Source organism: Zonotrichia albicollis, chromosome 39 (assembly GCF_047830755.1).
Source record: "Zonotrichia albicollis isolate bZonAlb1 chromosome 39, bZonAlb1.hap1, whole genome shotgun sequence".
NCBI classification, from domain to species: domain Eukaryota; kingdom Metazoa; phylum Chordata; class Aves; order Passeriformes; family Passerellidae; genus Zonotrichia; species Zonotrichia albicollis.
In genome coordinates, this window is record NC_133857.1 from 497,224 (window position 1) to 510,255 (window position 13,032).

General features: G+C 59.7%; 1 protein-coding gene across 1 annotated transcript in view; it reads left to right on the forward strand.

Annotated features, from left to right (window-relative positions):
• The window catches only part of LOC106630639 (ryanodine receptor 1), a 143,921-nt gene that overhangs the window by 78,351 nt on the left and 52,538 nt on the right, over nucleotides 1-13,032 (forward strand). The window contains 11 exon segments of the mRNA XM_074531811.1: nucleotides 681-901; nucleotides 2,127-2,217; nucleotides 2,313-2,453; nucleotides 4,212-4,375; nucleotides 5,036-5,114; nucleotides 5,228-5,317; nucleotides 6,267-6,407; nucleotides 7,682-7,759; nucleotides 8,987-9,062; nucleotides 11,267-11,390; nucleotides 12,632-12,747. Of these exon segments, the coding sequence (XP_074387912.1) occupies nucleotides 681-901; nucleotides 2,127-2,217; nucleotides 2,313-2,453; nucleotides 4,212-4,375; nucleotides 5,036-5,114; nucleotides 5,228-5,317; nucleotides 6,267-6,407; nucleotides 7,682-7,759; nucleotides 8,987-9,062; nucleotides 11,267-11,390; nucleotides 12,632-12,747 (1,321 nt within the window).

Below are 13,032 nucleotides of genomic sequence, written 5' to 3' on the forward strand. Positions count from 1 at the left end.
TATGGGATGGATTTGGAGTCACCCCAGTCTTTCCTGTTTGACCCCCCAAATCTCCCCCATGGGATGGATTTGGGGTCACCCAAAATCTTCCCTGTTTGATGCCCCAAATATTCCCTATGGGATGGATTTGGGATCATCCAAATCTTCCCTGTTTTCACCCTCCAAATCTTCCATATGGGATGGATTTGGGGTGACCCCAAATCTTCCCTGTTTGATCCCCCAAATCTCCTCTATGGGACACATCCCCAAACTCCCCCCATGGGACCCCTCTGTCCCCAGGTCCTCTCAGGGTGTGTCCCCACCATGTGACCCCCCATGTCTCCCCCAGGCCACGTTCAGCCCCATATCTCCCCAACAGGACACATCCCCAAACTCCCCCCATGGGACCCCCGTGTCCCCTCAGGTGGTGTCCCCACCCCATGACCCCCCCGTGTCCCCCCCAGGCCACATTCAGCCCCATATCTCCCCAACAGGACACATCCCCAAACTCCCCCATGGGACCCCTCTGTCCCCACGTCCCCTCAGGGTGTGACCCCACCCCATGACCCCCCCATGTCCCCCCCAGGCCACGTTCAGCCCCATATCTCCCAACAGGACATGTCCCCAAACTCCCCCATGGGACACCCCTGTCCCCTCAGGTTGTGTCCCCACCCCGTGTGACCCCCCCGTGTCCCCCCCAGGCCACGTTCAGCACGACGGAGATGGCGCTGGCGCTGAACCGGTACCTGTGCCTGGCGGTGATGCCGCTCATCACCAAGTGCGCGCCGCTGTTCGCGGGCACCGAGCACCGCGCCATCATGGTGGACTCCATGCTGCACACCATCTACCGCCTGTCGCGCGGCCGCGCCCTCACCAAGGCCCAGCGCGACGCCATCGAGGAGTGCCTCATGGCCCTCTGCAGGTGGGACCCCCGACGGGCACCAAAATGGCGCCGTGGGCCCCGGGGGTTGGTGTCTGGCACCAAAAGCAGCCCAACTCTTGTGGGGAACCCGGCTGCCATGGCGAACCCAACCGGCATGGTCAGTGCAACTGCCATGGTCAGTCTAATCCCCATGGTCAACCCAGCTGCCATGGCCAACCCAACCGCCATGGTCAGCGCAACTGCCATGGTCAGTCTAATCCCCATGGTCAACCCAGCTGCCATGGCCAACCCAGCTGGCATGGTCAGTGCAACTGCCATGGTCAGTCTAATCCCCGTGGTCAACCCAGCTGCCATGGCCAACCCAACCGCCATGGTCAGCGCAACTGCCATGGTCAGTCTAATCCCCATGGTCAACCCAGCTGCCATGGTCAACCCAACCGCCATGGTCAGTGCAACTGCCATGGTCAGTCTAATCCCCATGGTCAGCCCAGCTGCCATGGTCAACCCAACCCAACTGCCATCGCCAACTCAACTGCCATAGTCAACCCAACCCAACCCCCATGGCCAGCTCAACCGCCCTGGTCAACCCAATCTCCATGGTCAACCCAACTGCCCTGATCAACCCAACCGCCATGGCCAATCCAGCCACCATGGTCAACCCAACCCAACCGCCATGCTCAAGCCATTGACCGCCTTGGTCAACTCAACCCCCATGGTCTGCTCAGCTGCCATGGTCAGCCCATGGTCAACCCAAATGTCAAGGCCAACCCAACTGCTATGGTCAGACTAACTGTCATAGTCAACCCAACTGCCATGGTCAGCGCAACTCTTATGGCCAACCCAACCGCCATGGTGAACCCAACTGTCATGGTCAACCCAACCGTGATGGCCAACTCAACCACCATGGTCAACTCATCCCCCCTGGTCAACTCAACTCTTATGGCCAACCCAACTGCCATGACCAACCCAACTGCCATGGTCAACTCAACTGTCAAGGCCAACCCAACCACCATGATCAACCCAACTGCCATGGTCAACCCGACCACGGTGGTCCTCCCAACCACCATGGCCAACTCAAGCGCCATGGTCAACTCAACCTTCAAGGCCAACCCAGCCCTCACAATCAACTCACCTGCCATGGCCAAGCCAATCCCACAGCCAGCCACTCCCTGTGTCCCTCCCCGAGGCCCAGCATGACCCCACCGAGTGTCTCATGGCACTCTCAGGTGACCCCAGACCCCCCTGACCCCCCATTTCCCCCCAGGTACATCCGCCCCTCAATGCTGCAGCACCTCCTGCGCCGCCTCGTCTTCGACGTGCCCATCCTCAACGAGTTCGCCAAGATGCCCCTCAAGGTGAGCCCCAAGGGTGTCCCCATGCCCTGACCCCCCCAGAGTGACCACAGAGTGACCACAGAGTGACCACAGAGTGACCACCCATGTCCCCCCAGCTGCTGACCAACCACTACGAGCGCTGCTGGCGGTACTACTGCCTGCCCAGCGGCTGGCCCAACATGGGCGTCAGCTCCGAGGAGGAGCTGCACCTCACCAGGAAGCTCTTCTGGGGCATCTTCGACTCCCTGGCGCACAAGGTGGGGTCACGGGGTGGTGACACACTGGGGGGACACACCTTGGTGGGGGGACACACCTGGGGGGGACACACCTTGGTGGGGGGACACACCTGAGGGACACACCTGAGGGATGCACCTTGGGGAGATACACCTGGGTGTAGTGGTGGTGGGGACATGGTGGTGGTGGGAACGTGGGAATGGGGGTGAGGGGGATGTGGGGACAGAGGGGACATTGGGACACGGAGCTGGGGGTGATGGGGACATGGGCATGATGGGGATATGGGGATGGAGCCTCACCAGGAAGCTCTTCTGGGGCATCTTCGACTCCCTGGCGCACAAGGTGGGGTCACGGGGTGGTGACACACCTGGGGGACACACCTTGGTGGGGGGACACACCTCAGGGACGCACCTTGGGGAGATACACCTGGGTGTAGTGGTGGTGGGGACATGGTGGTGGTGGGAACGTGGGAATGGGGGTGAGGGGGATGCGGAGAGGTTGGGGTGGGGGGTGATGTAGATGTGGGGACAGTGGGGATATTGGGACATGGAGCTGGGGGTGATGGGGACAAGAGTGTGATGGGGACATGGGGGTGGTCATACTGGGGACATGGGGATGGTGACAATCAAGGGACATGGGGATGGTGGCACTGGGGACATGGGGATGGTGACAATCAAGGGACATGGTGATGGTGGCACTGGGGACATGAGGATGGTGACACTGGGAACATGGGGATGGTGACACTGGGGACATGGGGATGGTGACACTGGGGACATGGGGATGGTGACAATCAAGGGACATGGTGATGGTGACACCGGGGACATGGGGATGGTGGCACTGGGGACATGGGGATGGTGACACTGGGGACATGGGGATGGTGACAATCAAGGGACATGGGGATGGTGACACTGGGAACATGAGCGTGGTGACACTGGGGACATGGGGATGGTGACACTGGGAACATGAGCGTGGTGACACTGGTGCCACAGGGATGATGACACTGGAGGATCACAGTGCTGGTGCCTGTGGTGGCCCTGGTGTCGCTGGTGCCACAGGGATGATGACACTAAGGGAACATGGCACTGGTGCCATATGGATGATGACACTGGGGACATGGCACTGGTGTCACCTGAGCCGCAGGGATGATGGCGTTGAGGGAACACAGTGCTGGTGCCTGTGGTGGCCCTGGTGACACAGGGCTGGTGACACTGGGGGATCATGGGTTTGGTGCCTGTGGTGGCCCCAGTGTCACCAGTGCCACAGGGACAATGATGCTGAAGGATCACAGCTCCAGTTCCTGTGGTGGCCCCGGTGTCACCGGTGCCACAGGGACAATGACACTGGGGGATCATGGGGCTGGTGTCACCAGTGCCACAGGGACGATGACACTGGAAGATCACAGCACTGGTTCCTGTGGTGGCCCCGGTGTCACCAGTGCCACAGGGACAATGACACTGGAGGATCACAGCGCCGGTTCCTGTGGTGGCCCCAGTGTCACCAGTGCCACAGGGACAATGACACTGGAGGATCACAGCGCCGGTTCCTGTGGTGGCCCTGGTGACACCGGTGCCACAGGGACAATGACACTGGAGGATCACAGCTCCAGTTCCTGTGGTGGTCCCGGTGTCACCCGTGCCACAGGGACAATGACACTGGGGGATCACAGCTCCAGTTCCTGTGGTGGCTCCGGTGTCACCGGTGCCACAGGGACAATGACACTGGGGGATCACAGCTCCAGTTCCTGTGGTGGCCCCGGTGTCACCGTGTCCCCATCCCCGCAGAAGTTCGAGGCCGAGCTCTACAAGCTGGCCATGCCGTGCCTCTGCGCCATCGCCGGCGCGCTCCCGCCCGACTACGTGGACGCCAGCTACTCGTCCCGCACCGAGAAGAAGGCCTCGGTGGACGCCGAGGGCAACTTCGACCCCAAACCCGTCGAGACCCTCAAGTAGGGCTCCCACAGACCCCTCCCCGTGCCAGCAGGAGCCCCCCGACCTGTCTGTGCTCATGGAGAGCCCCCAACCCCATCCCGATCCTCATGGAGAGCCCCCAACCCCATCTCTCCTCATCCAGAGCCCCCAACCCCATCCAGATCCTCATGGAGAGCCCCCAGCCCCATCCAGATCCTCATGGAGAGCCCCCAGCCCCATCCCGATCCTCATGGAGAGCCCCCCAACCCCCTCTGTGCTCATCCAGATCCTCATGGAGAGCCCCCAACCCCACCCATCCTCATCCAGATCCTCATGGAGAGCCCCCAACCCCATCTGTCCTCATCCAGATCCACCCGACCCCACCCAGATCCTCATGGAGACCCCCCCCCGACCCATCCATCCTTATCTAGAGACCCCCAGCCCTGTCTGTGAGACCCCTCCTCAATCCATCCTCATCCTTATGGAGATCCCCAACCCCATCCATCCTCATCCTCATGTAGACCCCTCCTCAATCCATCCTCATCCTTATGGAGATCCCCAACCCCATCCAGGCCCCCATGGGGTTCATCCATCCTCATCCTCATCCTCGTGTCCCCCCTGACCCCTCGTGTCCCTCCCTGACCCCGCTGTCCCCCCGTGTCCCCCCCTGACCCCGCTGTCCCCCCGTGTCCCCCCAGTGTCATCATCCCCGAGAAGCTCGACGGTTTCATCAACAAATACGCCGAGTACACGCACGAGAAGTGGGCCTTCGACAAGGTGGGGACCTCCCGAGACCCCCCCAGACCTGTGGGACACCCCCAGGACCCCCTGGGACACCCCCGGGGTCTCCTCTGAGCCCCCCAAAATCTCCTCTGTGTCCCCCTCCCCAGATCCAGAACAATTGGACTTTTGGGGAGACCGTGGATGAAGAAGCCAAAACCCACCCGATGCTGAGACCCTACAAAACCTTTTCTGAGAAGGTACCACGGGACCCCCGGGACCCCCCCAGACCCAGGGGGACACCCCCAGACCCAGGGGGACACCCCAAACTCAGGGGGACACCCCCAAACCCAAATTGACACCTCCAAACCCAGGGGGACACCCCCAGACCCACCAAGGCCACATTGGGAGCTCCCAACCCCTTCCCTCCTCTTCCTCATGGACCCACCAAAAACCCCCCGATTTTGGGGTGCCCCCTGACCCCCCCTGACCCAGAGGGACACCCCCAAACCCAGGAGGACCCCCCAAAACTGAGGAGACACTCTCAGGACCAAGAGATCTCCTGGTGGCCACCAAGGCCATGTTGGGAGCCCCCAACCCCTTCCCTCCTCCTCCTCATGGACCCCCCCCCCCCAAACCCCCCGATTTTGGGGTGCTCCCTGACCCCCCCAGACCCAGAGGGACCCTCCAAACTCAGGGGCACACCCCAAAACCCAAATGGACACCCCGAAACCCAGGGGGACACCCCCAGACCCACCAAGGCCACATTGGGAGCCCCCAACCCCTTCCCTCCTCCTCCTAATGGACCCCCCCCAAACCCCCCGAATTTGGGGTGCCCCCTGACCCCCCCAGACCCAGAGGGACCCCCCCAAACCCAGGAGGACACCCCCAAACCCCCCAGGACCAGGAGGTCTCCTGGTGGCCACCAAGGCCACACTGGGAGCCCCCAACCCCTTCCCTCCTCTTCCTCATGGACCCACCAAAAACCCCCCGATTTTGGGGTGCCCCCTGACCCCCCCTGACCCAGAGGGACACCCCCAAACCCAGGAGGACCCCCCAAAACTGAGGAGACACTCTCAGGACCAAGAGATCTCCTGGTGGCCACCAAGACCATGTTGGGAGCCCCCAACCCCTTCCCTCCTCCTCCTCATGGACCCCCCCCCAACCCCCCGATTTTGGGGTGCCCCCTGACCCCTTGGGACCCCCCAGGACAAGGAGATTTACCGGTGGCCCATCAAGGAGTCCCTCAAGGCCATGCTGGCCTGGGAGTGGACGGTGGAGAAGGCACGGGAAGGGGAGGACGAGCGCACGGAGAAGAAGAAAACGCGAAAAATCTCCCAAAACGCCCAGGTGGGACCCCAAAATCAGCTCGGGAGGGGATTGGGGCACCCCAAAATCACCTGGGGGGAGGTGGAGAGGGGTCAGGGGTGTGGAGAACCCCAAAATTACTTAGGGGGAGATCAGGGGTGTGGAGAACCCCAAAGTCACCTCGGGAGGGGATTGGGGCACCCTAAAATCACCTGGGTGTGTGGAGAACCCCAAAATCACCTCAGGAGGGGATTGGGGCACCCCAAAATCACCTGGGTGTGTGGAGAACCCCAAAATCACCTCGGGAGGGGATTGGGGCACCCCAAAATCACCTGGGGGGAGGTGAGAGAGGGGTTAGGGGTGTGGAGAACCCCAAAATCACCTCAGGAGGGGATTGGGGCACCCCAAAATCACCTGGGGGAGGTGAGAGAGGGGTTAGGGGTGTGGAGAACCCCAAAATCACCTCGGGAGGGGATTGGGGCACCCCAAAATCACCTGGGTGAGTGGAGAACCCCAAAATCACCTCAGGAGGGGATTGGGGCACCCCAAAATCACCTGGGGGAGGTGAGAGAGGGGTTAGGGGTGTGGAGAACCCCAAAAACACCTCAGGAGGGGATTGGGGCACCCCAAAATCATCTGGGGAAAGGTGGAGGGGGCTTAAGGGTGTGGAGACCCCCAAAATCACTTAGGAGGAGATCAGGGGTGTGGAGACCCCCAAAAACACCTCAGGAGGGGATTGGGGCACCCCAAAATCATCTGGGGAAAGGTGGAGGGGGCTTAAGGGTGTGGAGACCCCCAAAATCACTTAGGGGGAGATCAGGGGTGTGGAGACCCCCAAAAACACCTCAGGAGGGGATTGGGGCACCCCAAAATCATCTGGGGAAAGGTGGAGGGGGCTTAAGGGTGTGGAGACCCCCAAAATCACTTAGGGGGAGATCAGGGGTGTGGAGACCCCCAAAAACACCTAGGGAGGGGATTGGGGCACCCCAAAATCACCTGGGTGTGTGGAGAACCCCAAAATCACCTCGGGAGGGATTGGGGCACCCCAAAATCACCTGGGTGTGTGGAGAACCCCAAAATCACCTCGGAGGGGATTGGGGCACCCCAAAATCACCTGGGTGTGTGGAGAACCCCAAAATCACCTCGGGAGGGATTGGGGCACCCCAAAATCATCTGGGGGGAGGTGAGAGAGGGATTAGGAGTGTGGAGACCCCCAAAATCACCTGTGGGGAGGTGGAAGGGGTCAGGGGTGAGACCCCAAAATATTGGGGACCCCCTGACCCCCCCCCCAAATGTCACACCCCCCCCACCCCCAGGCCACCTACGACCCCTCCCATGGGTACAGCCCCCAGCCCGTGGACCTGAGCGGGGTCACTCTGTCCAGGGAGCTGCAGGTGAGGGTCCCAGTGTCCCCCAATGTCACCCAGGGTCACCCCAATGTCACCCAGGGTCACCCCAGTGTCACCCAATGTCACCCCAGGGTCACCCAGTGTCACCCAGGGTCACCCAATGTCACCCCAATGTCACCTAATTTCACCCCAGTGTCACCCCAATGTCACCCAGTGTCACCCCAGTGTCCCCCAATGTCACCCCAGTGTCACCCCAATGTCACCTAATGTCACCTAATGTCACCCCAGTGTCACCCAATGTCACCCAATGTCACCCAGGGTCACCCAGTGTCCCCAAATGTCACCCAGTGTCACCCCAGTGTCACCCAATGTCACCCCAATGTCACCTAATGTCACCCCAGTGTCACCCCAGTGTCACCCAATGTCACCCAGTGTCCCCAAATGTCACCCAGGGTCACCCAGTGTCACCCCAAATGTCACCCAATGTCACCCAGGGTCACCCAATGTCACCCAGTGTCACCCCAGTGTCACCTCAGTGTCACCCAATGTCACCCAATGTCACCCAGGGTCACCCAGTGTTGCCCAGTGTCACCCAATGTCACCCCAGTGTCCCCAGATGTCACCCAGTGTCACCCCAGTGTCACCCCAGTGTTCCCAAATGTCACCCCAGTGTCACCCAATGTCACCCAGTGTCACCCCAGTGTCCCCAAATGTCATCCAGGGTCACCCCAGGGTCACCCAGTGTCACCCCAGAGTCCCCCAATGTCCCTTCATGTCCCTTCTGTGCTCCTGAGACCCCCAAATGTCCCCCCCGTGTTCCCTCCTGTGTCCCCCCTTTGTTTGTCCCCAATGTCCCCCAATATCCCTTGGGGTCCTTCCCTGGGATGGCTCCCCAAGACCACCCCAAACTCCCCAAATCCCCCCCAAAACCACCCCAAATCCCCCTAAAGCCCTCTAAAACTATCCCAAATCCCCCTCAAATCTTCCCAAATCCCCCTAAAATCACCCCAAACCCCCTAAAACCACCCCCAATCCTCCTGAAAGCCCAAATCCCCCCTAAACCCCCCTAAAATTCCCCTAAAACCACCCCCAAATGCCTAAAACCACCCAAATCCCCTCTAAACCCCTAAAACCACCCCAAATGCCCCAAATTCCCCTAAAACCACCCCAAATCCCCTCTAAACCCTTCCAAAACCACCCCAATCCCCCTAAAACCTCCCCAAATTCCCCCAAATCCCCCTAAATCCCCCAAATCCCCCCAAACCCCCCCAGGCCATGGCGGAGCAGTTGGCTGAGAACTACCACAACACCTGGGGCCGCAAGAAGAAGCTGGAGCTGGAGGCCAAGGGTGAGACCCCTCCCCAAATTGGGGGGCACCCCCTGGGATACCCCTGGGACACCCCAAAGCCCAGGGGAGCTGGAGGCCGAGGGTGAGACCCCTCCCCAAATTGGGAGAGTCCAGGGTGTAATTTGGGAGTTCCAAAGAGTTGATTTGGGGGCTCCAAGGGATGGATTTCAGGGCTCCAAGGAATTGAATTGGACGTTCCATGGAGTGGATTTGGAGGTTCCAAGGGGTGGATTTGGGGGTCTCCAAGGGGTGGATTTGGGGATTCCAGGGGGTGGATTTGGGGGTCTCCAAGGGGTGAATTTGGGGTCTCCAAGGGATGGATTTGGGGGTCCCAAGGGGTGGATTTAGAGATTCCAGGGGGTGGATTTGGGGGTTCCAATGGGTGGATTTGGGGGTCCCAATGGATGGATCTAGGGGTTCCAAGGAGGGGATTTGGGGGTCTCCAAGGGGTGGATTTGGGGGTTCCAAGGGGTGGATTTGGGGATTCTAAGGGGCGGATTTGGGGGTTCCAAGGAGGGGATTTGGGGGTCCCAATGGATGGATCTAGGGGTTCCAAGGAGGGGATTTGGGGGTTCCAAGGGGTGGATTTGGGGGTTCCAAGGAGGGGATTTGGGGGTTCCAAGGGTGGATTTGGGGATTCCAAGGGATGGATTTGGGGGAATCCAGGCTGTTAATTAGAGGAGGTTCATGGTGTATTTTGGGGGTTCTAAGGGGCGGATTTGGAGGTCCCAAGGGGTGGATCTGGGGGTCCCAATGGGTGGATCTAGGGGTTCCAAGGGGTGGATTTGGGGGTTCCAAGGGGCGGATTTGGGGGATTCCACAGAGTTGATCTGGGGGTTCCAAGGGATGGATTTGGGGGTCCCAAGGGGTGGATTTGGGGGTTCCAATGGATGGATCTAGGGGTTCCAAGGGGTGGATTTGGGGGTTCCAAGGGGCGGATTTGGGGGATTCCACAGAGTTGATTTGGGGGTTCCAAGGGATGGATTTGGGGGTCCCAAGGGGTGGATTTGGGGGTTCCAATAGGTGGGATTTGGGGGTTCCAAGGGTGGGATTTGGGGGTTCCAAGGGGTGGATTTGGGGATTCTAAGGGGCGGATTTGGGGGTTCCAAGGGGTGGATTTGGGGGTTCCAAGGGTGGGATTTGGGGGTCTCCAAGGGTGGGATTTGGGGGTTCCATGGAATGGATTTGGGGGTTCCAAGGAGCTGATTTGGGGGTCCCAATGGGTGGATCTAGGGGTTCCAAGGGGTGGATTTGGGGGGTTCCAAGGAGCTGATTTGGGGGTTCCAAGGGTGGGATTTGGGGGTTCCAAGGGGGGGATTTGGGGGTTCCAAGGGGCGGATTTGGGGGTTCCAAGGGGGGGATTTGGGGGTTTCCAAGGGGTGGATTTGGGGGTTCCAAGGGGCGGATTTGGGGGTCTCCAAGGGGTGGATTTAGGGGTCTCCAAGGGGTGGATTTGGGGGATTCCACAGAGTTGATTTGGGGGTTCCAAGGGGCGGATTTGGGGGTCTCCAAGGGATGGATTTGGGGGTTCCAAGGAATGGATTTGGGGGTCTCCAAGGGGTGGATTTGGGGATTCCAGGGGGTGGATTTGGGGGGCTCCAAGGGGTGGATTTGGGGGTTCCATGGAGGGGATTTGGGGGGTTCCAAGGAGGGGATTTGGGGGTCTCCAAGGGGCGGATTTGGGGGATTCCACAGAGTTGATTTGGGGGTTCCACTGGGTGGATCTAGGGGTTCCAAGGGGTGGATTTGGGGATTCCAGGGGCGGATTTGGGGGTCTCCAAGGGGTGGATTTGGGGGTCTCCAAGGGATGGATTTGGGGGCTCCAAGGAATTGAATTGGATGTTCCATGGAGTGGATTTGGGGGTTCCAAGGGGTGGATTTGGGGGTCCCAATGGATGGATCTAGGGGTTCCAAGGGGTGGATTTGGGGATCTCCAAGGGGTGGATTTGGGGGTTCCATGGAGGGGATTTGGGGGTTCCATGGAGGGGATTTGGGGGTTTCCAAGGGGTGGATTTGGGGGATTCCACAGAGTTGATTTGGGGGTTACAAGGGATGGATTTGGGGGTCCCAAGGGGTGGATTTGGGGGGTCTCCAAGGGGTGGATTTGGGGGATTCCACAGAGTTGATTTGGGGGTTCCAAGGGGCGGATTTGGGGGTCTCCAAGGGTGGGATTTGGGGGTCTCCAAGGCCGCTTTGGGGCGCAGGAGGGGGCTCCCACCCGCTGCTGGTGCCCTACGACACGCTGACGGCCAAGGAGAAGGCGCGGGACCGCGAGAAGGCCCAGGAGCTGCTCAAGTTCCTGCAGCTGCACGGATACGCCGTGACCCGGTCAGGGGACCCCCAAACCCCCCCCGGGGCACCCCAAAACACCCTCAGGGACAGCCGGAACCCCAACGGGAACCTGGAGTGTGGGCTGGGGGGAGAGCGGGGACTGGGGAGGGAATTGGGGGTCCTGGGGGCGTCTAAAAACACCAAAATCCCCAAATTTAGGGAGGATTTGGGAGTGGGAGGGGTCCAGGTATTGGGGGACTCCAAAATCTCCCAAAAATCCCCCCAAAATCCCCAGGGAGACTCCAAATTCTGGGGGAATCAGGGAGTGGGAGGGTGCGAGGAGGCCAAGAGGGATTCAGATATTGGGGGGACTCCAAAATCCCCCCAAAATCCCTTCAAAATCCACCCAAAATCCTCCTAAAATCTGTTCAAAATCCCCCCAAAAATCTCCCTTAAATCCCCCCCAAAATTCCCATAAAATTCCCCCAAAATCCCTGGAGAGACCCCAAATTCTGGGGGAATCAGGGAGTGGGAGGGTGCCAGGGGTCCTGGTATTGGGGGACTCCAAAATCCCCCCAAAATCCTCCTAAAATCCCTTAAAAATCCCCCAAAAATCTCCCTTAAATCCCCCCCAAAATTCCCCTAAAATTCCCCCAAAATCCCTGGAGAGACCCCAAATTCAGGGGGGATCAGGGAGTGGGAGGGTGCCAGGGGTCCTGGTATTGGGGGACTCCAAAATCCCCCCCAAATCCTCCTAAAATCCCTTCAAAATCCCCAAAAAATCTCCCTTAAATCCCCCCAAAATTCCCCTAAAATTTCTGGAGAGACCCCAGATTCAGGGGGGATCAGGGAGTGGGAGGGTGCCAGGGGTCCAGGTATTGGGGGACTCCAAAATCCCCCCAAAATCCTCCTAAAATCTCTTCAAAATCCCCTGAAAATCTCCCTAAAATCCCCCCCAAAATCTCCCTAAAATTCCCCCAAAATTCCCATTAAATCCCGCCAAAATTCCCCTAAAATCCCCCCAAAGTCTCTCTAAAATCCCCCCAAAATCTCCCTAAAATCCCCCCAAAATCTCCCTAAAATCCCCCAAAAATTTCCTTAAAATTTTCCTAAAATCCCCCCAAAATCCCCCTCAAATCCTCCCAAAACCCCCCCAAAATCCGGGGGTGACCCCAAGATCTGCAGCACTCGGGGCTGGTGGGAATGCAGGGAGGCTCTGGGGGATTTGAGGACACTTTAGGGGGTCGGGGGGGATTTGGGGAGGGGGTCCTGAGTTTTGGGGTCCCCCCCTGTGGCAGGGGGCTCAAGGACATGGAGCTGGACACGTCGTCCATCGAGAAACGCTTCGCCTTCGGCTTCCTGCAGCAGCTGCTGCGCTGGATGGACATCGCCCAGGAGTTCATTGCGCACCTGGGTGAGACCCCAAAACCCCGGGGGCACCCCAAAATCCCGGGGGGCGCCCCCAGATACCCCCCCAAACCCCCCGAATATTCCCTGATCCCTTGGGAGTCCCCAAAATCCACTGTGAGTTCCCCAAATCCCCTGGGAGCTCCCCCAGCCCTTGGATGGACATTGCCCAGGAGTTCATTGCGCACCTGGGGGAGACCCCAAAATCCCGGGGGGCACCCCAAAATCCTGGGGGGCACCCCAAATCCCGGGGGCGCCCCCAGATACCCCCCAAACCCCCCGAATATTCCCT